The sequence below is a fragment of the Podarcis erhardii genome (genome assembly GCF_964252035.2).
Source record: "Podarcis erhardii genome assembly, chromosome: 4".
Lineage (NCBI taxonomy): Eukaryota > Metazoa > Chordata > Lepidosauria > Squamata > Lacertidae > Podarcis > Podarcis erhardii.
The window spans coordinates 23,988,650-24,013,047 of NC_138508.1; the positions used below are offsets into that span (position 1 = coordinate 23,988,650).

The following is a 24,398-nucleotide window of genomic DNA, read 5'->3' on the forward strand; positions in this document are numbered from 1 at the left end:
CACACCACGTTGCACCGAATCATTTGTGTGGAAGCTTGATTGGAAATAGTCAAGATATCCAGTTTGTTGTCATTTTTGCAAAGCTTGAGTACCTACTCTTGGAAAGGGTTTGCCTCCTGGTTAGGAGAATGCACATATGTAGTAAAAAAGGGGAGATTACAATGTATTCACTGCTTGTCCATCTTCGCAATTGAACTAAGATATAAGATACAAGCGCACCAGCAGTCTTGATGCATCTAGCCTCCCCCTCCCCCCATGGTACTACTGCCGCCATGGTTTCCTCCCTCCTGCCCTGGTCAAAGAAAAGTAATATAATTTCCTGCATACAAATGCCTGAATCCAAGCCAAACCTAATTGGATCTGTTTTTGCCCAGCTTCCTCCTATTCTGAGAGTCCTCCATGCGGCCCTCTGCCCTTCCAAGCAGCAGCTGGGCAGTTTCTACGGACCATTATTAGTAAAAATAGCTTCTGCTTGATAGTAAATAAGCAATAAGTAATCTCCTATATAAAAGAAGTATGCATAGCAATATCTGCACAGGTGGGAAGGTCATCCCCAAGGGCTAGCATCCCAGGGCTCCATGAACATTTCGCATGGATCCCAATGGCTCCTGGTGTTCATGGATGCTGCTGCACATGGTCACAACAATATCTATGCCAGCAGTAGCCAACGTGACACCTTTCAATAGTTGTTGGACTTCCATTCACCCCAGACTGGGATGGTGGGAGGCTGGTTGGTTAGTGGTGACTCTCAGTCTGTCTAGATCTGACCTGATTGGTTAGGAGCTGGTGGCCTCCTACATCTGAACCCTACTTCTGTTTTCAGACTCTGTGCCACTGCTGCTTCTTGTAAATACGTCTAAATGTTCATAAATAATCTGCCTTAAATGGGTAAAGCTTTCTAGAGCCAAACATTATTGAAAGAGAGCCAGCTCTCTAAAAACCAGGAGGAGGCAGCGGAGCTGACTTCCCCCACAGAGGGAGGTTAATCTCGGCGTCATTGACATGATGTCCCTGCATTGGGTCACTGCCCATCGTACTTTGGACAGGAAAGGATCCTCTGAGAGAATGCAGTCTTTACGGTATCCCATACCCAGACTGTTTGTTTTTCCAATACTTTAATAACAGCGATATACATGTTGGTTTTGCAATTCTAGGACTTAAATGTGTTAGAGATTGTTTCTTTGTAAAGGAAGAATGTACCCTCATTTAAAAAAAAAAAAAAATACAACCAGGCTTACAGAGCAATCTTAAGTATAGGAAGCCAGTGGAATTTACACTGGCTTATGTTAAATCAGGGACGCGGGTGGCGCTGTGGGTTAAACCACTGTGCCGCTTGGGCTTGCCGATCGAAAGGTTGGCGGTTTGAATCCCCGCGACGGGGTGAGCTCCCGTTGTTCGGTCCCAGCTCCTGCCAACCTAGCAGTTCGAAAGCACATGGGAAGGTAAACAGTGTTTCCGTGCGCTGCTCTGGTTTTGCCAGTAGCGGCTTAGTCATGCTGGCCACATGACCTGGAAAAACTGTCTGCAGAAGTGGACAAACGCCGGCTCCCTTGGCCAGTAAAGCGAGATGAGCACCGCAACCCCAGAGTCGTTCGTAACCGGACTTAATTGTCAGGGGTCCCTTTACCTTTATGTTAAATTAGGATGACTTAAATTTCCCCTATTCCGTACTCTGCTCAGGAGCAAGGCTGCTACCAGAAGAGAGGAGGAAAACAACCCTTGAAAATAGAATTTGACTTATGCCATCCTTTTCCTTGACCCAAGTTTTGTCATGCTACCAGGTCATGAACAGAGTTTGGATCCAGCAGAAGTCCTCCCTGCCCTGCCCTGCCACTCCCCTGAAACACCCAGATGCAGGGCTTATGCCAGTATAAGATCCACTGATCTTAACTGAGCCAGGTGTGGTGGGATGAGGGAATTACGCTGTCATATCCCTGGCTGAACATGGGGCTTATGTAAGCATAGTCCAGCTGCATCAGGAATCATCTGGTTGAGCCAGAAATCAACTGGATCCTAACTTGCTCACCCTTGGAGATCTTGGATTGCTCCCTTAGAAGCTTTATATCGAAGGAAATAGCAAAAGGTAAATGATCTGTCTCTGGTTGTGGAAAGCTTTCTGTTCTTTTCTTTAAATTGCTAATTTTTTCAGCCATACTCATCTCCCCACCACCACCTCCTGCGAGGGAAGCTATACACAACCCACTCTCTTAAATTTGCCTTTAAATGAAAACGGCTTCGAGCTATCCCCTCCACCAGATGAGTAATTAAAGAATCCAAGCATGTAATGCAAGATGAATTTTTGGTATATCTAGGAACATTTATCATATTTCTGTTTAAGGCTATCATAATGTTAAATAGTTAATGAGACAAAGCATTTTGTCGGGGGCCAGGTAGGGTATGGAAGCAGCAGGTGAGTGCCCTAAATATTCATTAGGCAGCCAGATTGAATTCTTAATAGATCCAGTTCCTCAGCCATTTTTGAAAAGAAATTTTGAATTAGAACAAAGTTGTGATTGGACTTTGCACCACCTCCAGTTAATCTCTTACGTATAGGACTATTCATCTCAGCATTCACTTTTAAATGTGACTGCCATGGTCTAGGCCAGGGATAGGCAACCTAAGGCCCATGGGCCACAAGCGGCCTACGGGGGCTGTTTAACCGGCCCCCAAGCCACTTGCTTGGTGAGTCCCCGTGCACTGCACTAAACCAGCGCAGTGTGGCATGGGGACTCACTTTTATGGTGCTGGAAATCACGTCTGCACAGACGCAGATGCCAGAAATTGCAGGCGTGTGTGCAATCCGGCCCACGGAGTGATCTGTGCTGGAGTGAACTGGCCCCGGCAAGGTAAACCTTGCCGACCCCTGGTCTAGGCCTCAGATTGGTCAGTTCTTTTAGGGTGAATTCTCATCCCTGACTACCACTAACTATGTGGTTTTAATTGTGAGAAGTTAGAGGAGTTATAATATAAACCTGGATTATTATTTTTTTACAAGCTACAGTTTGAGAGCTGTTCTTCTATGGCACTCATATGCAGATTGCTCCATAATCCCTGTTCATTCTCAGAATGGACTGGCTGTTTCCCTACAGTGGAGGATTTCCTCCCCTAAATTGCTTCTTCCACTTGCTCCAGAAGGTAGGGCCTGAAAGCAGGGAGTGAAGGCTAGAGGAGGTAGGTGCTCCCTTCTCCTAGAATCTGGAAGCTCTGGGTGGCCTTCTCTGACAGGACACCTCAGGGAGCATCTGTAGAGTCCAGGGAGGGCATTGACCCAACTGCTGGGGGTGTAAGAAGCAAAGTCAGAAGGACAGAGTGCAGCCAAACCACCCAAGACTCTGCAGCTCTTCTGCCATTGGGAGTAGACCCAATTTCCTCAACGTAATGCATTTCTGAATGCTAAGCGTTCCTGTAAAGCACAGGAGATTCACAAAGGAAACTTGCTTCACCTTGCCTTTCAAAGCTTGGCAGGCAGGTAGGTGTGTCAACCTGTTGGGACTGCTCCATTGCTAGCAAACAGTTCTGAACTCTTTCCCCTAATATTGGACAGCTGCTCCTCATCTAGCTAGTCCGACCTTTCCTGTTGCTTAGTCTGAGCTTTGGCGCTGCTCTGACTCTCTACCCAATACTTTTAATCTGCCTCAATAAGGACCTCTTCCTTACTCTCATTGTGGTCTGAGTGGGAGGCAGAACACTGAGCGTCTTTGTTTTCTCCATTTATCCCATGTCTTGTCTGTTGCTTTGTTTATTTATGGTGAAGCTACGTTCAGTAGGCAAGGTGCAAGGGAGCAGAGGCTCAGGAGGCCAGTGTTAGAAAGTTGGTCTCAAACATGTCCTCCATCCTAACACCTTGAAGCAGGGTCCCTTCCAACTCTACAATTCTATGATTCTATGCTCTACCAACTGAGCCATCCCAGTATATCTGCCTTCCTCTAGCTGCACTGATTAAGAAGAAAGGTGAAGGCAAACCTGCTTCCAAGCCATGTCCAGTAGCATTTTCCAGCAAATGTGTGAATAAAGGCATATGAGGACTGCGGATTGAGCCCCATGCTCTACACAGAATGCAGAAGCCTTGCAATGGAGTATATTATTTTTATTTATTAAATTTGGTCTCAGGGCGGTTCACATAGCACTTCACTTACCTCTAGTGCCTTTTGTGGTTGTGGCCCACGTTTTTTAAGTGTGCTTAGCCCAGAAGTATGCACTGCTCCAAAACAAGCAAAGGCCAGTTTTGCTGCCTAGATTGAGCATAGCCAAATACATGAATGCCCTAAGGAACGGATAACGAGCTTTACCTGAGATACTAAGATGCTTTCTGATAGCCTTTCAGAGAGGATGTAAAGGCCTTCTTTCATTTACTTACTTACTTACTTCCCATTTTGCAAATGTTACTAGTATTGGACTTTTGTTTTAATAGGGTCCCGTTGCAAGCCACTTTGAGCTTCAGAGAAGTGACACAGATCTATCTGTTTAAATAAAGAAAGAAAATGCTCTGTGATGGTTCAGAAGAAGGCAGGGAGGAAGGAGGGAAGAAAAACAAGAGACGGAGCAGAGAAGACAGGAGGGAGGAGTGTGGGTCCTAGGAATGGCTAGAGGTGGTTTGAGGGCTTTAAAGCATAGGCTGCTGAAGGACGTTTTAATCTTGTGTGCAGCGCGGTGGAGAGGGCACAAGCTGTGTAGCAGTGAATGATGGAGAACAAAGACAGTTTTGGCAGCTGCAGTTTCAGTGGACTGAAGATGAAGTTTAGAGCCTGAAGGAATTGGGAGATGAAGGTTTGGTGACCAAAGCAGGAGATGATTGGTTGCCGGCCTCATTATGAGCTAGTGGCACATTATGGTTTAGGTTTTAGTATGTTTGCTGCTTTTTTGTGGGCCATTATTTTTATTCAGCCCTCATTTTTAACATAGGCTAAATGTGCGCTTTGCTAGTTTTAAAGGTTTAAAACCAGGTATACCTTTAATTTCTAAAATATTGTAATGAGATCTGTTGCTGGAAGAGATTATCGAAGGGTGAGGAGCATAGTTATTTAGTAAGTCTTGGTGTAAGTAAGTTAACATCTGGAAGTTCATGAAAGGTAAGTTTCCCATCTTCTCCTCTCCCACACCTCATTCCACATTATTTAGGAGGACCCCCAGAGAGCATACAGGTGGGTGAAGGGAAAGAGAACTTTTGCTTCTGTGAAGAGGGCATAAGAAGCACTTCCTTCTTCCATAATTTCTAGTAACATCTAAATTTGGGGGGTTCTGAGCTAACCACAGTTCAAACTAACCAAGCAGGTCAGAATCAACCTGAGCTTTATGGACTTGACTTGTACATACCTGCCATGTTGTACAGTGGTACCTCGGGTTACATACGCTTCAGGTTACAGACTCCGCTAACCCAGAAATATTACCTCAGGTTAAGAACTTTGCTTCAGGATGAGAACAGAAATCATGCTCCGGCGGCGCGGTGGCAGCAGGAGGCCCCATTAACTACAGTGGTGCTTCAGGTTAAGAACAGTTTCAGGTTAAGAACGGACCTCCGGAATGAATTAAGTCAGAGGTACCACTGTATATGGCTATTCTTTGTCTAATTCTAGTTTAGAATTAAGTGAGGTTGCCCTCCATTAAGCGGTAGATGTTGAAGCCAGTTTCTCTGGCCTCAGAGTGCTAAGAGAGTATACTTGAGATGGCTGAGAAGCAAGTAGTTGAATTTGTTTCTGATCCATTCTTGCTTGGCTTTGAGGCTGAAAGACTTTATACATTATCCGTGATGATTGTGTGATTGCTCCTGCACCCCTGCAATATCTGCTGAACCTGTGCAAATGAACAAATGATTGCAAATACACTTGATGTCTCCAATGCTTTCCTCCAAAGGAAACTAATCTCGTAAAGGCTGCCCTGAACTTGCCACCAAGCAGGAATGAGGGAAGGAGTGAGTAAAGCACAACTTTAGGAATCTCACTCTGACTTTTGCCTGGGACTAACAATGCAAGCTGGCAGTTGACACTGTGCAACTGAAAACAAGATTGCTGATGCTGAAATAACTAGGTTTGGTATTGCAGAGGAGCCCATTTGAGAGCAGCTAGAGTGAAAGCAGACATAAAACAGCCACAGCCTGGCACAATCTAGGTGCTCAAATGCCCATTGATTCTCAGTGGGCTTAATTTGTCAGATTGTGCCCATTAAATCCATTTTAACATGCCATTCCGATGCAATAAGCATTGCGAACTATTTTAAACAGTCACCGATAATAAGAGTGTAATAATGTGACATCACCCATGCAACTTAATCATACTGGTAGACGAGTAGAATTTGTTGTTGGCCGTTTAATCCATTAAAGGAGAAACAACCTTCACTTTGCCCAGATTAATTTAATTTAATTTCCATTTTAATTGTCTTTGGCTCATCCTGTGTTCTTGTTACTTGGTTTGCCCAAAACAGCCTCATTGAGTCTTCTCAATTCGGGGGCACTTGAACCTATAATGAATCTCAGGCAAGATCAACCTTATTCCTTGCTTCCTTCATAAACCTCATTTTAGAACTTTTTCAGTGTGCATTAGGAAGAATGGCTGGGGAAAAAGGAGAATAACACAACGCACAATGTATTTTCATTACTACCGCGGTGTGCAGTCAACATTCTGACACTGAGTGAGGAAGAAGCAGCGCAGGGGCTCTGCAGAAGGGTCTGCATTAATTAATCTTCATTAGAATTCTCGCCGTGGCCTTGCAAATTAAAATGTATGTGTGTGGCTTGCCGCCCAGTGTCCTTGATTAGCAAAACGGCAGTTCTTAAGGGACCAGCTATCCCTAAACTCCCTGCTCTGCATGCTGCTGGCAGATCAGCTTCCTTAAGAATCTTATTTCTAGAGGAGTAGCCATGTTAGCCCTTTGCAGCGAGAAACAGCGGAGACTCTTGTGGCACCTAAGAAACTAACAAAAGTATTATAGCATTATCTTTTGTTGATTACAGCCCATCTCATCAGATGCATGAAGCGTTATCCTGAGTTGCAGGTACCCATACATATAGCTGGGATGTAAAGAGTGAGGTCAGAGGGAAATGAAATGCACAAAAGGGAGCGGAGAATGCATTTCATTTCACTTTTTTGCAATCCACACACATACACCTCCCCCATGTGTATGCATACCTGCAGTTCAGGATATCATTTCATGCATTTTATTAGCTCCCATGTATAAGACGCGGGTGGCGCTGTGGGTAAAACCTCAGTGCCTAGGACTTGCCGATCGTATGGTCAGCAGTTCGAATCCCCGCGGCGGGGTGAGCTCCCGTCGTTCGGTCCTAGCTCCTGCCCACCTAGCAGTTCGAAAGCACCCCTAAGTGCAAGTAGATAAATAGGTACCGCTTTATAGCGGGAAGGTAAACGGCGTTTCCATGCGCTTCACTGGTGCTGGCTCGCCAGAGCAGCTTCGTCACGCTGGCCATGTGACCCGGAAGTGTCTTCGGACAGCGCTGGCTCCCGGCCTCTTAAGCGATTTGAGCACGCAACCCCAGAGTTGGTCACGACTGGCCCGTACGGGCAGGGGTACCTTTACCTTTTATAAGACACCCCCTACTTTTGGGGACTCCAATTTAAGAAAATGCGGGGAGGATTGCCCAGATTTGTTGAGCTTTTTTTGGAGGGGAACGCCCTGAAAATCATTCACCCAACTCGCATATGCTGCCGATTACGCGCGTCACAGAAGAAAACAAGCGTCTGCCCAATAGCTGCCAGTCACACACACAATTGCCGCAGCGGCAGCCAATCCATAGCAGCCCTTGACACAGCCACAAATCACACACCCAATCGCTGTTGAAAAGCTCCTGCTCGTGGCTGCAACCAATCACCTGTCCTGCATATGCACTAGCCGTGTATAAGACCCCCCCAAATTTTAACCTTATTTTTTACTTTAAAAACCTCGTCTTATTGGAAAAGTAGGATAAGCGGACTTGTCCAAGAAAGCTCACAAATAATAGATCAATTATTCTTTAAGGTGCCACAAGACTCCATGTTACTTATGAAACTAGGGATATCAGGTTGGGAAGTGCATGGCTAGTGTTACACATAAACGAGGCTCCTTTTGCAATTCTGCCTTTTACTGTTTTCTTTTATTTATTTGTTTGGTTTGTGTTTTTTTAAAATCTGCCCCACAAATCCAGGAGGAAAGTCTGAGGGACTATTATCCATTATCTATATATGTGCTGGAAAGATATTTCAGTTCCACCACAAAGCTCAGGAAGAGGTCAAAGCTTCACTGGTGATGCCTATATTTTCACCCTGCTTGGCAGACAACAATTGTCTCCCAAAGCAGCTCACATCAGTTAAAAGAAAGAGAGAAGAGAGAGAGAAATGGACCTTGCCATCAGGTTTACAAACCCTAAGTGGTATCTCCTCATTCTCATCATGCTTGTCACTGCTCACACACTTGGAGGAGGACAGCAGGTGGACAGGCAGGAAGAGCAACGAGAAGCAGGAAGATAAGCTAAAGGCGTATGCTGACGACCTGGTCTTGTCTCTAGAGAACCCTCTGGACAGTGCTAGTTGTGCAATAGAACTTTTAGAAGATTTTGGCAAATTGTCAGGATTTAAATTAAATAGAAAAAAAACTAAAATCTTAACAAAGAATCTGGATGAACATGTGAAAATCAGGTTGGAGCAAAAGACTGGAATTAAGGTCGTGAACAGGGTGAAATACTTGGGAATTTGGTTATCACCGAAAAACATAAACCTTGTGGAAGATAACTATAATAAGGTGTGGCAGGAAATTAAGAAGGATTTAGATACTTGGCATAGGCTTAAATTATCGTGGACAGGAAGGATGGCTGCGATAAAGATGTGTGTCCTCCCGAAATTAATATTCCTTTTCCAGAATATCCCAGTAATCAAAGGTACTACTTGCTTTAAGAACTGGCAAAAAATTATAGCTAAGTTTATATGGCAGGGGAAAAGGGCCAGAGTCAAGTTTAAATATCTCACGGACACCAGAGATAGAGGTGGCTTCGCAGTCCCGAATATAAGGCTTTATTACGAGGCAGTTTGCCTTTGTTGGATAAAGGAATGGGCCATCTTAAAGAACGCAGATATCCTAGATTTAGAGGGCTTTAATATAAGATTTGGCTGGCATGCCTACTTGTGGCAGGAGAAAGGGAAGGTCCACAGGGGCTTTTCCAATCATATCATTAGAGGCCCGCTTCTGGAAGTCTGGAATAGATATAAAAATGTAATTGAAAAGGGTACCCCCTGGTGGCTCTCCCCGATTGACATCGTTAAAATTAAGAAATTAAATATGACAGGGGAAAGGTGGACGTATGAAGATCTATTAGTTAAAATGGAAGAGGGATGGAAAATTAGGCCCTATGAGGAGATGAAGGATAAAATTAAGGAGTGGCTACACTTTCACCAAATTAACGCACTCTGGGGTGAACATAAAAAACTAGGGATGAGTGAAAAAAAATCGAAATATCAAGTGGAAATTCTAGAAAGTAGTAATAAACTCCTATCTAAAATGTATAAACAGTTACTGGAATGGGACACCAAAGAGGACGAGGTGAAAGGTGCGATGGTTAAATGGGATAGGGACCTCGGGTATAAGGTGGATCTCAACAAATGGCAGACTCTGTGGAAAAAGGGTATGAAGTTCACGGCCTGTGCAACCCTTCGAGAAAACTTAGAAAAAATGGCGTATCGCTGGTATCTGACCCCGGCAAAGCTAGGAAAGATGTATAAGAATACCGATAATATATGTTGGAGATGTAGAGATAAGGTGGGAACTTTCTTTCATGTATGGTGGACTTGCGATGTGGTTAAGAGATTTTGGGGGCAAATTTATGAGGAATTGAAAAAGATTTTGAAGTATAATTTCCCTAAAATCCCCGAGGTGTTTCTTTTGGGCATGATTGAGGAGGAAATAAAAAACGTAGACCAAACCTTCTTTCAATATGCCACGGCGGCGGCAAGGATTTTAATAGCACAGAAGTGGAAATCTCCCGGAATGCCCTCGATTAGAGATTGGCAAGTGAAATTGTTTCAATATATAGAACTAGCGAGTTTAACACAAAGAATTAGGCATCATAATATGGTCAATTTAAAAAATGAGTGGAACAAATTCTTAAATTATATTGAGATTAATCTGGGAATTAAATATATATCAGCAGACAGTAGTTAACACTTACGACGTTCAGAGTGTAGAATCATTGATAATACAACTGCAGAAATTGTATAAGTTTATGTAACCCAAAACTGAGTTGGACGGAGGTTTTGTCTTTTTTGCTTTTTTATTTTTGTTTTGTCTTGTTTTTCCTGTATTTCGTTTATTATATGTTCTTGGTTCGGTATTTGTATTTGTATGTATGTATGTTTTATTTTAATGTCTTTTTAAAGTATGTCTAATAAAGTTATGTATTTTTAAAATTAAAAAAAAAAAGAGAGAGAAGCAGGACCTGGGCCTCCACGGCAGAGCTTTGCTGGATGGGCCTGATGGAAGTTGTAGTCTAAAAACTCTGGAAGGAACCAGGCTGAGAACGGCTGCTCCAAACTATGCAGTCGAGGATGGTCTGTGCTCGTGGATTTTGCGGCTCCACTGTTCACTACACAGCCTTGAAAGCTCTTTTCCCTCGCTCTCTGATTCTGTCATCTTGGTAGCGCTTAAAACCTTTTCTTCCAGATTCCTCCATCCACCTCTTTTTCACTTCAAACGCTAAGCACTGTGCTCTGGGCCCAGGACTTCTCAAAGCACGCCTGTTCTGAGACGTGCCAGAAAAGCAGACGGACTTGCTATTCATTCACTATATTTTCATCCTGCTTTTCAGGCGGTGATTGGAGAGGGGAGGGGAAAGGCAGAGGAGGGAGAGCAGTTCTTCAAGACCAGAACAAAGCAGTGAGCCGTAAGAGGGCATTGATTCCCAGTTCAGGCCCGCTTCATCTTTCCTTTGCTGGTGCTTCTGCTTGAATAATGTTTGGTGGCTCTTGTTACTCCAGCCAAATGCCCTCTTCCTTCTGCAGCCCCAAGGCAACTGTCCATTGGAAAGGGGTATTCTTTTAGGCAGGGCATGCAAGAAGCAAGTTCCCTGTGGCTCCTCCTCCTCTGGCTTTTGGATGGGAGACAGGTTGGTCTTCCTGTGGGGCAGGAAGACCTGACTCCCAGTAGTCCTTGGTCCCCTGACTGATGGCAGAGATAACAAGCCCTGGTCATTTTCTAAACAAGCCAAGCTATGGGCGAGGACAATAACCTCCTTTTATAAACCACAATGTCTGGTTCATCTGGTTGGACCTTGCGCTGGGACTAGTCGGATGCACTTCTCCCTGGGCTCCACAAATGACTACAGTTTGACTTTCTCTTGCAAGTGGCTGCAGCCCCAACTTGGCACAAGCAGGGAAGGGAATCAGGCTTCCCATCTTGTGGAGGATTGTTTCCTTTTCAAAAAGTGACTACAGCAGCCGTAGGAGGAGCCTGTTGTGATCCTCCCACTCTGTTGCGGGGGGCGTGCCATACTCTGCAAATTGCTGTTTGAGTGCTTGGCCTAGACCAATAAGTAAGTATTCTGTCTGCATGCATAGTGCTAGAGTAGCAGCCAGGTTGCTTCTGTTGCCATTCAGGGCCGGTCCTACCATTAGGCACAGAGAGGCAACCACCTCACGCTGTTACTCCCGAATCTCCTAGGCATTTTATTCTGTTGCTACACAACCTGTCCTGGCAATCCTCCACTGCCTTAGATGCAATGGAGGATGCTATCACGTCACCTGTGTTCAAGGAAGGTTCATCTGCAATTCCATGTGGCTTCTGTACTTGGAATGGAGAGAGGTGCCACCTTGTCCTTTGTCTCAGGCAGTAAAATTTATTCGGCTGGCCCTTCCACCTCTCCTGATACTCTCCAACAAGGGTACAGCTTCATCCTCACCTACTCATCATCAGCACCCAGCGGTAGGAACTGTAGCAGTTGCCACAAGAGCTGCCACTAATGTCCGGTCTTCATGCATGCTTCATTATGTGAACCTCTCAACCCCAGAGTCCTAGCAGTAATGTTGGGATAGCAGATACCTTTATTGATGTGCAGACAGCCTCAAGACCTGGCTGTAAAAAGTCTGCATGTCTCAGTTTTTCCTCTTCAAAAAATAATAATAATAATAATAATAAATTTTATTTATATCCCGCCCTCCCCAGCCGAAGCCGGGCTCAGGGCGGCTAACAACACTAAAACAATACAACATTATAAAACATTATAAAAATGAGTTAAAAACAAAATTAATGGCAACCATAAGCTAAAGTCTTGAAAAGATTGCCAAAGGAGGGAGTCAGGCTGCGCCCTAACAAAAGGCCAGGTGGAACAGCTCTGTCTTGCAGGCCCTGCGGAAAGATGTCAAGTCCTGCAGGGCCCTTGTCTCTTGTGACAGAGCGTTCCACCAGGTTGGAGCCGCAGCCGAAAAAGCCCTGGCTCTGGTTGAGGCCAGCCTAACCTCTCTGTGGCTTGGGACCTTCAAGGTGTTTTTATTTGAAGACCGTAAGTTCCTCTGTGGGGCATACCAGGAGAGGCGGTCCCGTAGGTACGAGGGCCCTAGGCCGTATAGGGCTTTGAAGGTTAAAACCAGCACCTTAAACCTGATCCTGTACTCCACCGGGAGCCAGTGCAGCTTGTATAGCACCGGATGAATGTGATCTCTAAGCGAAGACCCCGTAAGGAGTCTCGCTGCGGCATTCTGCACCCGTTGGAGTTTCTGGGTCAGTCTCAAGGGCAGCCCCACGTAGAGCGAGTTACAATAATCCAGTCTGGAGGTGACCGTCGCGTGGATCACAGTGGCTAGGTCAGGGCGAGAGAGGTAAGGAGCCAACTGCTTAGCTTGGCGGAGATGAAAAAATGCCGCCTTTGTTATAGCTGCAATCTGCGCCTCCATAGAGAGGGAGGTATCGAAGATTACACCCAAACTCTTAACGGATGGTGCTGGCACTAATTGCACCCCCGCAAGAGATGGGAGTTGCCCCCTCAGTCCCAAGTCGTCCCGTCCCAGCCAGAGGACCTCTGTCTTCGAAGGATTTAACTTCAACCGGCTCCCACGAAACCATCCAGCCACAGCCTCCAAGCATCTGATCAGTGTGTCTGGGGCCGAGTCCGGGTGGCCGTCCATCAACAGATAGAGTTGGGTGTCATCAGCATACTGATGGCAGCCCAGCCCAAAACTCCGGACAAGCTGGGCGAGGGGGCGCATAAAGATGTTAAAAAGCATCGGGGAGAGTATTGCACCCTGGGGCACACCACACACCAAGGAGTGGCGGGATGACAATTCCCCCCCAAGCGCCACCCTCTGTCCCCGACCAGAGAGAAACGAGCGCAGCCATTGAAGGACTGTGCCCTGGATCCCCACGTCGGCAAGGCGGTGGTCTAGGAGTTCGTGATCGACCATGTCGAAGGCTGCTGACAGGTCTAGAAGAATCAGCAGCCCCGACCCGCCTCGATCCAGCTGCCTGCGGAGATCATCTGTTAGGGCGACCAGAGCCGTCTCGGTCCCATGACCAGCGCGGAAGCCGGACTGGAATGGATCCAGAGCTGATGTTTCATCCAGAAACCTACCAAGCTGTTCAGCAACCGCTCTCTCAATCACCTTACCCAGGAATGGAAGATTCGAAACCGGGCGGTAATTGGATAGATCTAAAGGATCTAATGATGTTTTCTTTAAGAGCGGGCGCACCACTGCCTCCTTCAGTTCCCCTGGGAATGTCCCAGCGCCAAGAGACAGATTGATGATATCCCCCAGGGGGCCCCGCACCTCGTCTGGACACGCTCTAATCAGCCAGGACGGGCACGGGTCGAGAGGACAGGTGGTGGGCTTTCCAGCTCGGAGGAGTCTGTCCACATCAGCTGGGGATATCCAGTCAAAGTGGTCTAATACTGAACCCGAGGACAGTCGAGGGGCCTCCAGTTCCTTTATTGTATCCAAATTGGCAGGGAGGTCATGGCGGAGCAACAAGACCTTCTCCGCAAAAAAGCTCGCGAATGCCTCACAGCTGTGTGTCGAATTGTTATTTAAATTTGGCTGTCCTTCAAGGGACGTTAAAGACCGAATTATACTAAATAATTGCGCCGGGCGAGAGCTAGCGGATGCAATGGAGGCCGAGAAGTAGGACTTCTTAGCGGCCTTCACTGCCATCTCATAGGTTTTCATAAAAACCCTATAAGATGTTCTTGAAGCTCCGTCACGGGCACCCCGCCATACTCGCTCTAGCCGTCTGAGGTCCCGCTTCATTTTCCGGAGCTCCTCGGTAAACCAGGGAGCCCGGTTTCTGCGGGGTCGCAGAGGGCGCTTAGGTGCGATCTCATCGATGGCTGCCAGGAGCTGGGTATTCCAGGCCTCAACAAGCTCAGTCAATGAGTCGCCAGGGGGAGAAAGGTCCCGCAAGGCTTGACGGAATCTATCAGGGTCCATCAGCCTCTGCGGGCGAGCCCAAATTGGCTCGCCACCCAAGCAGGGTGGGGGTGGAACGTCAATCCTGGCTTTCAGAGCATAGTGATCAGACCATGGCACCTTCATTGAAGGAAACATGATCACATCTATACCGATGCCAAAGATCAAATCCAGCGTGTGGCCTGCTTGATGTGTGGGGCCCGAAACAAACTGGGAGAGCCCTAGTGTCGCCATGGAAGACACCAGGTCCAGAGCCTGTGAGGAGGGAGTGGCATCAGCATGGATGTTGAAGTCCCCCAATACCAATAGGTTAGGGAACTCCAAGGCCCAGCCAGCCACCGCCTCCAGCAGGCCTGACAGGGTGGCTGCTGGTGTGCTAGGTGGCCGGTACACCAGCCAGACAGCCAAGCTCACCTCGGAGCCCCACACTAGGCCAACACATTCAATGCCGGGGATCGATGGCGATGGTAGAGCCCTGAAAGAACAATCTTCCCGGATTAATAACGCCACCCCTCCCCCCCGGCCCACAGTCCGCGACTGGTGAAGGACGGAGAAACCCGGGGGCGCCATCTCTCGTAAGGGAACAGTATCCCCTTCACGCACCCAGGTCTCAGTCACACATGCCAGGTCAACCCCCTGCGAGGTGAAGAAATCTCGCAGGGTGGCGGTTTTGTTGCCTATAGACCTGGCATGTCAACATTAGATCAGTGATATATTCATAACAATCTTCTCATCATTTTGCCACCCATCCTCCACAAAGATGAGGTTCTGGGCTTGCACAGAGATCTTTCTTTAGTTTAATAGAATATGAAACTTACGATGTGGTCGTGTCGACAAAAACAGCTCAGGTAAGCAGAGCATATGGAATGTGCACCTGCAGTCCCACTGCAAAACAGATAGGTCTAATTTTATCTTTTTTGACAGAGACAGCAAAAATGATTTTTTTTTTCCAATTTTGTTTATTTGGGGAATGGGAAGTTTCACTGTGCTGCTATTGCTTCACAAATTCACATTTTAATATGCTGTGTTATTATTTTTAAAGCCCTGCTAGGTGTTTCATAATAGTGGGCACTCTGTTGCCCCTGCAATTATTTGTGCTTGCAATAAAGTCAGTATAAACAGTGCTGACCTAAACAAAACACATTTTAAATTTTGATTTTATAAGGCAGGAGGAGGATGCTCCTCTTAAAAACAAAAACCTACCTATACACCAATGAATGATTTTCAGATCAGACTGGGAGTGAATTGCCAAGGCTGATATAACTAGACCAATTTTTTTTTTTAAAAAATTACCAACCCATGATAGACAGTTGCCCTCCAAAAATCCAGAGCTAATTCGGCCAGCTTCCTATTAACTGATTGCTGTCCCCCACCACTGTGCTTACTGAATTGTTACAGCAGAATATGTTCCCTAATATAGATGTTAAAATATTAACAGCTGTGTTTGCCAATAGAATCCAGGCAGGGCCAGCAACAGTAGTCCATCTGGACCAAGGGGTTTTTATTCATAAGGAGTGGATCATTTAAGATTGGTTGCCAATTTGCTTGCTTGGAATGGGGGGGGGGGGGGAGAGAGAGAGAGAGAGAGAGAGAGAGAGAGAGAGAGAGAGAGAGAGAGAGAGAGAGAGAGATTCGGCTGCAAACATATCCCTTGATGCCAAAAAAAGTGTTTGACAAGGTTATTGCCAATTTGTTTTTGTTAATTTGGAGAAATTTAAATTTGGAAAGTTGGGAATAGAATAGACAACTTCAGAGGATAGTTCTATCACTGAGTGATAGCTGTGATGGTTGTGTGGAACCTGTATGTTTGAAAATGGTTGCTTAGCTACTGGTTGCTTAGAGGAGCAAGAGTGGCCAAGGACTGCTACATTTTAGCCCTACTTATGGATTTCTTGAGGGCACCTGGTTGTCTACTGTGGACTTGATGCTGCTTTGCTGTGATTGACCAGAGCTCCTCTTAGTCAAATCCACACAAGTCACAACGCATATCTGATTACGAGGAGCAAGACATGTTTAGTCCACAATATTAGCAAGCGTTTAAATTTACACGTGCTCATATTTGTTGCTTGCCATCAACAAACAGTAAATTAATCTAAAGCAATGGTAAATCTGTGTTTCTTGCAACTAATGACACATTTTCCTTGGTCAGCAGAATTGGTCTCAACTTTTGAGCTCTTCAATCTATAGTTCCTCTTTTTACAGCCATCAACGTGCTTGTCCCTTATCTGTGCATAAACCTGCCTCTGTTAAAAATGAATTGTGTGCTTGCATGGTGCTTAATTGGCTTAAATGCACTTATTAAAAGGGTGATTTATTTGTTTCTGCAGTGGCCCTGGGATGGACAAACAACATTCTGGTGGAAGTGCATCAGCGGTAGAAACAGCGCCAAGAAGAAAGAAGATCAAACTCAGCAAAGAGGACTCATTTGCAACATTAGATACAGGCCTTTCCCTTGCGGAAGATGAAGCGCTAGTATTACATCTGCTCAACAACCAAAACTAATTCCACCCCCACACTTATTTCAAAGCTATTTTTGTCTTTGTATCAGAAAGGCACCTGGCCAATTTGGTTGCCAATAAATAAATATTGCTGCAAACATTTCTGAGATAATGGTCTTTCCAGCGAGTGGCTCTTGTCCAGGTTTGTTAATTGTCTTACTTTAAATGTTGTGAGGATCCTTTCCCCTTTTAAAATGATTTTTTTTGGGGGTGGGTGGGGGTTATTGGGTTGTTGTTTTTATTTTGCTTATGTATTTTGTGGTTTTCTATTCTGATTTTATTCTGTGAACCGCCCTGAGACCTCCAGGTATAGGGCGGTATATAAATTCTAATAATAATAATAAGGATTTTCTGATATTTCCTATTCTTCATGGGTCCAGCCAGTATCCATTATCCCCAGCTGTGCTGGCTGCAGCTGATGGGAGTTGTAGTCCAAAACATCCGGGCATGTCAGCTTGGGGGATGATGAAGTGCAATATTGGTTTGCACATGGAGGCTTCGGTGCCCATCAGAATGACAAGACTGCTCTGTGCCAGGCAGCTTTTTCAGAAGGTAGAGAGACCAAAAAGGGCTTCATGAATGGCGAATATTTCTGTAAAATTTTAATTGTAATGAGCAATACCGTTTCGTTCTTTTGCAAAATAAAACCAGGTATGGGTTCCATGCACTGATTTGCCTTATAAGCCTTTGATTTGAAATTCTGAAACTAGGGAATAATGTATGCCTATTTTCACTCTCTTCACTCTATTTAGTACTCTCCATCATTTTAAGACATTGCATCTTAAACTGTGGGGTGTGGACCCTTTCACAGTTTCAAGGGCCACCTGGAAAAGGTACATGTTAGAAGTTCCAAGGAAACCCGAGGAAGGCCATGTCAATATCTGGGTGGTTAGAATGCCCCACCAGAGGGTCTTCACTGATCCACCTTGGATTTGGTGGTTGTGGGCAGAATGGCACCGTCCCATTTATCCCAAAGGTCTTTTTGGAAAAAAGGAAGCTCAGAAAGTCCTACTGGTTTCTCCTAATACTGCTTCCCTGTGTGTGATTTTTCCCCCTATTCTTTTTCTAGTGCCACTGTTGGGATTAGTTCTCCAGTCCATAGATGCTTGCATGTGGCAACAGGCTCTGTTCATTCACTGGTGTGCAAATATCTCTACATTCTCAGAGGTAAACATAGGTGGTGGGTTGGGAGACTAGAAGGGTATTTGCATGCCAGAATTCCTGCTTGTATGCATCTTTTTACAGTGCAGTCCTCTTGCCGCTTTGCTTCTTGTCAAATATACATTGCAAACACTCTCTCTCTCTCTCTCTCTCTCTCTCTCTCTCTGTGTGTGTGTGTGAGAGAGAGAGAGAGAGAGAGAGAGAGAGAGAGAGAGAGAGAGATATTCAGGTGCAAAATTTTAAAAACAGCAGAGAGTAGAGATTGAATTTGATAGCCCTGACTAATCCCTTTCAGCCACTGGCTGAAAGGTTGGGGTTGTGTTAACAAAGATCAGAAACTTCCAGAATCACTGTAGTTTGTCCTGTTCTCATCCTGCCTAGAGGGATGCAAGTGTTAACAGCATCCTAAGGTGGCATTTCGGAGGCCTGGCTTGACACCCTGTTGATTGGAGTGAGCTGGTGAGCTTATCCCTGGTCTGTCGCACTTTTAACAAGCCCTATTAGGTTTGATGATCCACACCATGAACACGAACAGCTGCTGTCTCTCTGAATCAAGCTGCTGCCCGCTACACTTCCGTGAGCACAGAAGATGCGACCAGAAAAAGGAAGGAAGGGAATGCAAACAGTAAGGAGGTCGTAGGTGCAAGGACTTGCTGGTGGAGGGAATGAAAATTACCATCCTATTCCATTTCTCACCTCTACAGGACATCGTTTTTCTTACTGGTTAAAAATAAGAGTCTTCTGGAGCCTTTCCTCAGAAAATAGGCTGCTGATGATAAGGGAGCCAATTTGCAAATTTGGAGGAAGATGGAGCTTAGAATGTATTTATCATTTACATATATATCCTGCCTTTCCGGCAAGGAGCTCCTCATGACAACGCTGTTAAGGGAGGTTTGGCTGAGAGAGAGTGTCTGCCTCAAGGTCACACCGTGAGTTTCTTGGAGGACAGGAGTTTCAAACCTACTCTAATTCAACACCCTCACCACCATGCTACAGCAGCCAATATGCACCAGCTATTCCACCCCCTCAAATAACAGGGGGTTTCTTAATAAAAACATCCCAAAGCTTATCAATTCCGTGTTGTAAGAGGGATTGCTACAAGGGATGAATTTGAGCCTTTCATATCCTGTGTCAACAAAGATGGGATGCTGTTGCTGCCTCCAGCAAGTCAAATCATGATGTGGAAGGGTTATATCAACAGACTACATTCTGAGACATGATTTATGAAGTCCCCTTTAGTGCTTCTCTGCTCAATATTGTCATGGACGATGTGGTAGGGTACTTTGTCAATTTTGCTTTTCTTTCTTATTGTTTTGACATGTGACCTAACCAGGCTAAGGAAGAAATTATACCCCTTCAGGGTATCCTGAAACCCAAGGTGGCCCTGCATAACTGTATAATGCACATGCTTGCAAACATGGATTGGCCAGTTGCGCTCTCCCAACTTTGTTTCTTTACGTATCTGCCCATTCACTTCTAAAACAGGAGGTGTTGGGGATAGACTTCAAACCAATGAAGCACTTGAGCAAAGTGAACTGAACCCAACCCTGTCTCCCCTTATAAGGAGACAGGCAGAGGGCCTTCTTGGTAGTGGCGCCCGCCCTGTGGAATGCCCTCCCATCAGATGTCAAAGAAATAAACAACTATCTGATGTTTAGAAGACATATGAAGGCAGCCCTGTTTAGGGAAGTTTTTAATGACTGATGTTTTAATGTATTTTTAATCTTTTGTTGGAAGCCACCCAGAGTGGCTGGAAAAACCCATTATAATATTTATTTATTTATTTATTTATCTATCTATTTATTTATTTATTTTTACTTCCCTGATCTCATTTCCTGCAATCATTTTGGAGTTGTGCTATTGAGAAAAGTGGGCGGCTTATATTATTGTCAGGGGCTCAGGCGCTGAGGCACAGGGAAGATGGGAGATGGAGAGCGAGGGGGAGGAATCCGAAGGGAGCGTAGGAGGGGACAGTGGTCCGAGGGATTCCATGAGCCTCTCCAGCGAATCGGAAGATTCACAGAGGGGAGCGCCAGTGGCCAGGGGCAGGGGGGTCCCAAGGGGAACGCCCCAGGAGCAAGGGGGCAGCAGGGACTCCCAGAGCAGTAGTTGGAAATCAGGACCAGCTTCCCCACCAGAGCAGAGTGGGGGGGAAGAGTCCCAGGCATCGGGGCCAGTGCTTTCCCCACCAGGGAGAGGAGACGAGGCAGAGCCTACCACGCCTCCCTCGGAGAGTCGGACAACGGAAGGGAGGTCAGATCCGGCCAGTGTCACGGAAGGGGGAAGCAGTGATAGAAGTAGTGTAACGGTTAGGAGAAAGGTCACTGGGTTGGCGCGAGAAGCAAGTTCAAATGTACAGGAGCGCGGGACAGCAGAGAGTGAGGATTGGGAACCGGGTCCTAAAGCACGCCGGAGGCAGGGGGAGGAGCTAAGCGACTCAGCGTCGGAAGAGTCCAGAAAGGGCAATGCCCCAGAGGGCAGGAGGACCCAGAGGAGAAGAGAGCAGCGCAGGAGGTGGAGCAGGGCTAGGATCTTAAACTGGTGTGGAAGGGGCGGAGACTCAGACGGGACTTCGCCGATCTAGAGTTTAGACGTAGGGCTGCACGCTCTGGCTTTGAAATGGAAATTAAACTTCAATAAAGACTTTTGTACATAACATCAGCCTGGCGTTGGTCCTCTGTGAGCTGGGACCTAGAGGCAGCTCTGACAATTATTATTATTATTACTACTACTACTTCCCTAATCTCAATTCCTGCAATTGTTTTGGAGTTGTGCTATTGAAAAAAGTGTCTGAAGTAAGGATGCAAGTTTCCCTTTGCTGTAAATATTTTTTTTTTTTAAAAAAAAATGACCCCCAATTTGCTGTTTTTCTAGAAAAAGAGGTGCCAGATTCAACATGAACACCTCCCTTGTAGTCCTGTAATGGCAATGGTGCCCACCTGAGAGGTGCTGGAACTCAGTTCCGGCTGAAAAATATGCCCTGCTTGGTAAAAAAGAAAGAAAGATAAAGGACCCCTGGATGGTTAAGTCCAATCAAAGGCAACCATGGGGTGTGGCACTCACCTCACTTTCAGACCAAGGAAGCCGGCATTTGTCCACAGACAGCTTTTTGGCTCATGTGGCCAGCATGACTAAACCGCTTCTTGTGCAAAGGAACACCATGACGAGTGCCAGAGCGCATGGAAATGCTGTTTACCTTCCCACCACAGCGGTACCTATTTATCTACTTGCACTGGTGTGTTTTCGAACTGCTAGGTTGGCAGGAGCTGGGACCGAGCAACAGGAGCTCACATCACCACGCGGATTCAAACTGCCAACCTTCTGATCAGCAAGCCCAAGAGGCTCAGTGGTTTAGAGTAGACCACAGCACCACCCACTCCCTGCTTACAACAACCCAGTGAGGTAGGTCAGACAGAAACAGTGACAGACCCAAGGTCACCCAGTGAGCTTCATGGCTGAGGGGCAGGATTTGAATCTTGGTTTCCCAGGTCCTGCTCCAACACTTTAACCACTACAGCATATGTTGTTGCGATTGTAATTTGGTATAGATTTTTAAAAATTATTGTCACTCATGGAGTTGGAAGGAACCCCAAAGTTCAGCTAGTCCAACCCCCTGCAGTGTGGAAATATGTAGGTGGCCCATAGGGGGAGCAAACCTATGACCTTGGGCATTATCAGCACCATGGTTTAACCAACTGAGCTAACTGGAAAATCTAGTTTGTATTTGTTTTATTTCTGCACACTGCCTTGTGTAAAGTGAAGGGCAGTATATAAATAAATCTCTCTCTCTCTCTCTCTCTCTCTCTCTCTCTCTCACACACACACACACACACACACACACACACACCTGGGTCTTTCCCCAGGATTGAACCCAGACCCTTCTGCATTCAAAGCATGCGCTCTACCACTAAGCCTGTCTTCCAGGAATACTATGCTTTGCTACTCCATATGGACTGTTTACTTCATTTCAACCCGTTGTTTGCCATTTTTGGATTACAGCTCAACTATGCCTTTATCCTGCTAGCGTCTGATATCAAGGGACACTGCATGAGTGACTGCAGTAGAAATTCTTCTTTTGTTAGATATTGAGTGTTCTTTAAAAAAACAAAAATCCCCTCTGGCTTGCAAAACGATCTACATACATACAAACATAGTGGAGAGCTGAACACTCTTATAATTTTTCTCCATTTAATACGTTTCCCTGCAAGGGTGATTTGACAGGTGACAACAATGTGGACGAGAGCTGGACAGGGTGGGATGGGTGGGGGTAACTGATGCTCTTCCTCAATTGATCTTCTGGGATTTAAGTCCCTTCAAACTGGGTAGGGTTGCCAGGATGATGAAAGCACGCTGCAATCCTTGACAACAACAGCAAGAACCAGCCAAAGGCAGAAATAAACTAATCTATAAATTAACAGCGTGATCATTGACTGCTCGCCCAGCCAAGCCCAAATACTATGATCTAGTGATAAATAAAGCAGCTTCTGGATATATTGGCTGAAAACACTCTTTTGCTGGTATAATGAGGCTTACCTTTCAAATGACAGAACTTGGTTTATACACAGGACAGAAAAAATGATTCACCATCAGGTACAAGCAGTTACTATTTTGAACAGTTCATTCTGAACACAACCCTTGGCTCCATCTGGCATTTTAACGCACACACAGCACTGGTTCACAATTGGCTATACAAATTCAATTTGCCAGGCATAAAAATGGCTAGTGAATGTCATTCTTTCCCACCCCTGAAGCTTCCTAGTCACGTCACCCTCCTCTCTGCCTATTTCCCTCTTGCTAGGCATTGCATTGCAGCGCACAAAAGAAAAGAAAAAATCACAGTTGAGTAGAACCCAACAGCTGTCTGGCTACATTTTCTGATGCCATGTCCTGAACCCCAGCACAGTCTGGCAGCAAGTCCCACTGGTGTACACAGTCCCAAGGGCAAATGTTAGCAAGTAGCTTGGCAGTTCAACAGGTCAAGAGAAACAATCCAGGTATAATAATAATAATAATAATAATAATAATAATAATAATAATAATTTATTATTTATACCCCGTCCATCTGGCTGGGCCTCCCCAGCCACTCTGGGCAGCTTCCAACCAAATATTAAAATACAGTAATACATCAAACATGAAAAGCTTCCCTAAACAGGGAAGTAAGCCAAGCCCAAAGTCCAACAGTCAGGCTGGGCGCCTGCCACTGCAGCCCATCCAGGGTAAGAACCTGGAGGTCAGTCCTCCCCCCCCCAAAAAAAACCCAACAGAATGTGGAGCTCCTGGAACACCCAAGTCATGGCCCATCAATGTGGAAAGTTGAGCAAACTTCCCTTCTACACCTTGAATTGACGCATCTGGGTTTGCTCCAGCTGAGGAGCCATGTTGCTCCACTCGACGAGACATGTGACCCTCACCTGCCTTGAGCTTAATCCACCTGAGGGACCTCAAACCTCCTGCCAGACCTAATGAGTTCCATTATCTCAAGCTGGTCCACTAGTGAGCTTTCCTGCCTCAGAGTGTTCCTAGAGTGCACCTCCTGGTGTTCCTGATTCCTCAGAGCCCACCATGTTTGTGGAGACTGAGGTTCCTGTGAACTGGCCACTGCTGTCCCCTGCTGTCCTGTGAGTACCTCCTAAGCCCCCAACCTCCCCTTCTCCTTCCCCAGCTTGCCCCGCTATGTACCAGTCCTGGCTACACCCTCGCCAGAATCCTCTTCCCCCTCCCTGTTGTCCTGGTAGGTCATGACATACCACCACTGCTACCCCTGGGTGTGCCAGCCAGCTGGCCCAGAGCAAAAGACCAGCCGTGGCTGCTCTGGCTTCGCCAGAGAGTGGAGCCACTATCTGCAATATGGGTTGGGGCCTGGGTAAGGTTGTTGCTGGGTGGGACCTACCAGTGGCATTAGTTTGCTTGTCTTCCCAAGTGATGTGTAAAAATTTTCAGGGACACCGGTAATGGAATCTTTTGAGAAGTTGGAGATTGTGTTTATAAGTGGTCTGTGTTTCACTAGCTTACAGTAAGGTTGTTTGTACAATAGCTTTGTAAACAAGCATTCTGGCTTCCCTGCGGATTGTGAGATTTGACCAGCTCCGGCCCATCTGGAGCTGGTACAGGCTCGCCTTATCTTGAGCCCAAGCAGAGTGTAGTCCCGCAGACAAAAGGATAAGCAGGTAAAGTGCTACATGCTGAAGTTTATTTACAAGCTATGCTGAGAGCATACAGACATACATCTTGCTTCTGTGAGAGCAGAGAAGCAACTCCTCTCGAAAACAAAGAACCGAGAAAACAGTGAAAAACAGGAAACCAGTGTACGTCACATCCGGTCTCCCATTCCCGTGGGAACCCAACAGTAACTCTGACTGTGGAATGTAAACAA

At 46.0% G+C, this 24,398-nt stretch overlaps 1 protein-coding gene across 1 annotated transcript in view; it reads left to right on the forward strand.

The window, feature by feature from the left end:
• Positions 1 to 16,964, forward strand: part of DDX10 (DEAD-box helicase 10) — a 171,132-nt gene extending 154,168 nt beyond the window's left edge. Inside the window, exon 18 of the mRNA XM_081860229.1 lies at positions 16,694 to 16,964. Coding sequence (XP_081716355.1) covers positions 16,694 to 16,868 — 175 coding nt within the window. The 3' untranslated portion in view covers positions 16,869 to 16,964. The remainder of the gene's footprint in view (positions 1 to 16,693) is intronic.
• The last annotated feature ends 7,434 nt before the right edge of the window (positions 16,965 to 24,398 follow it).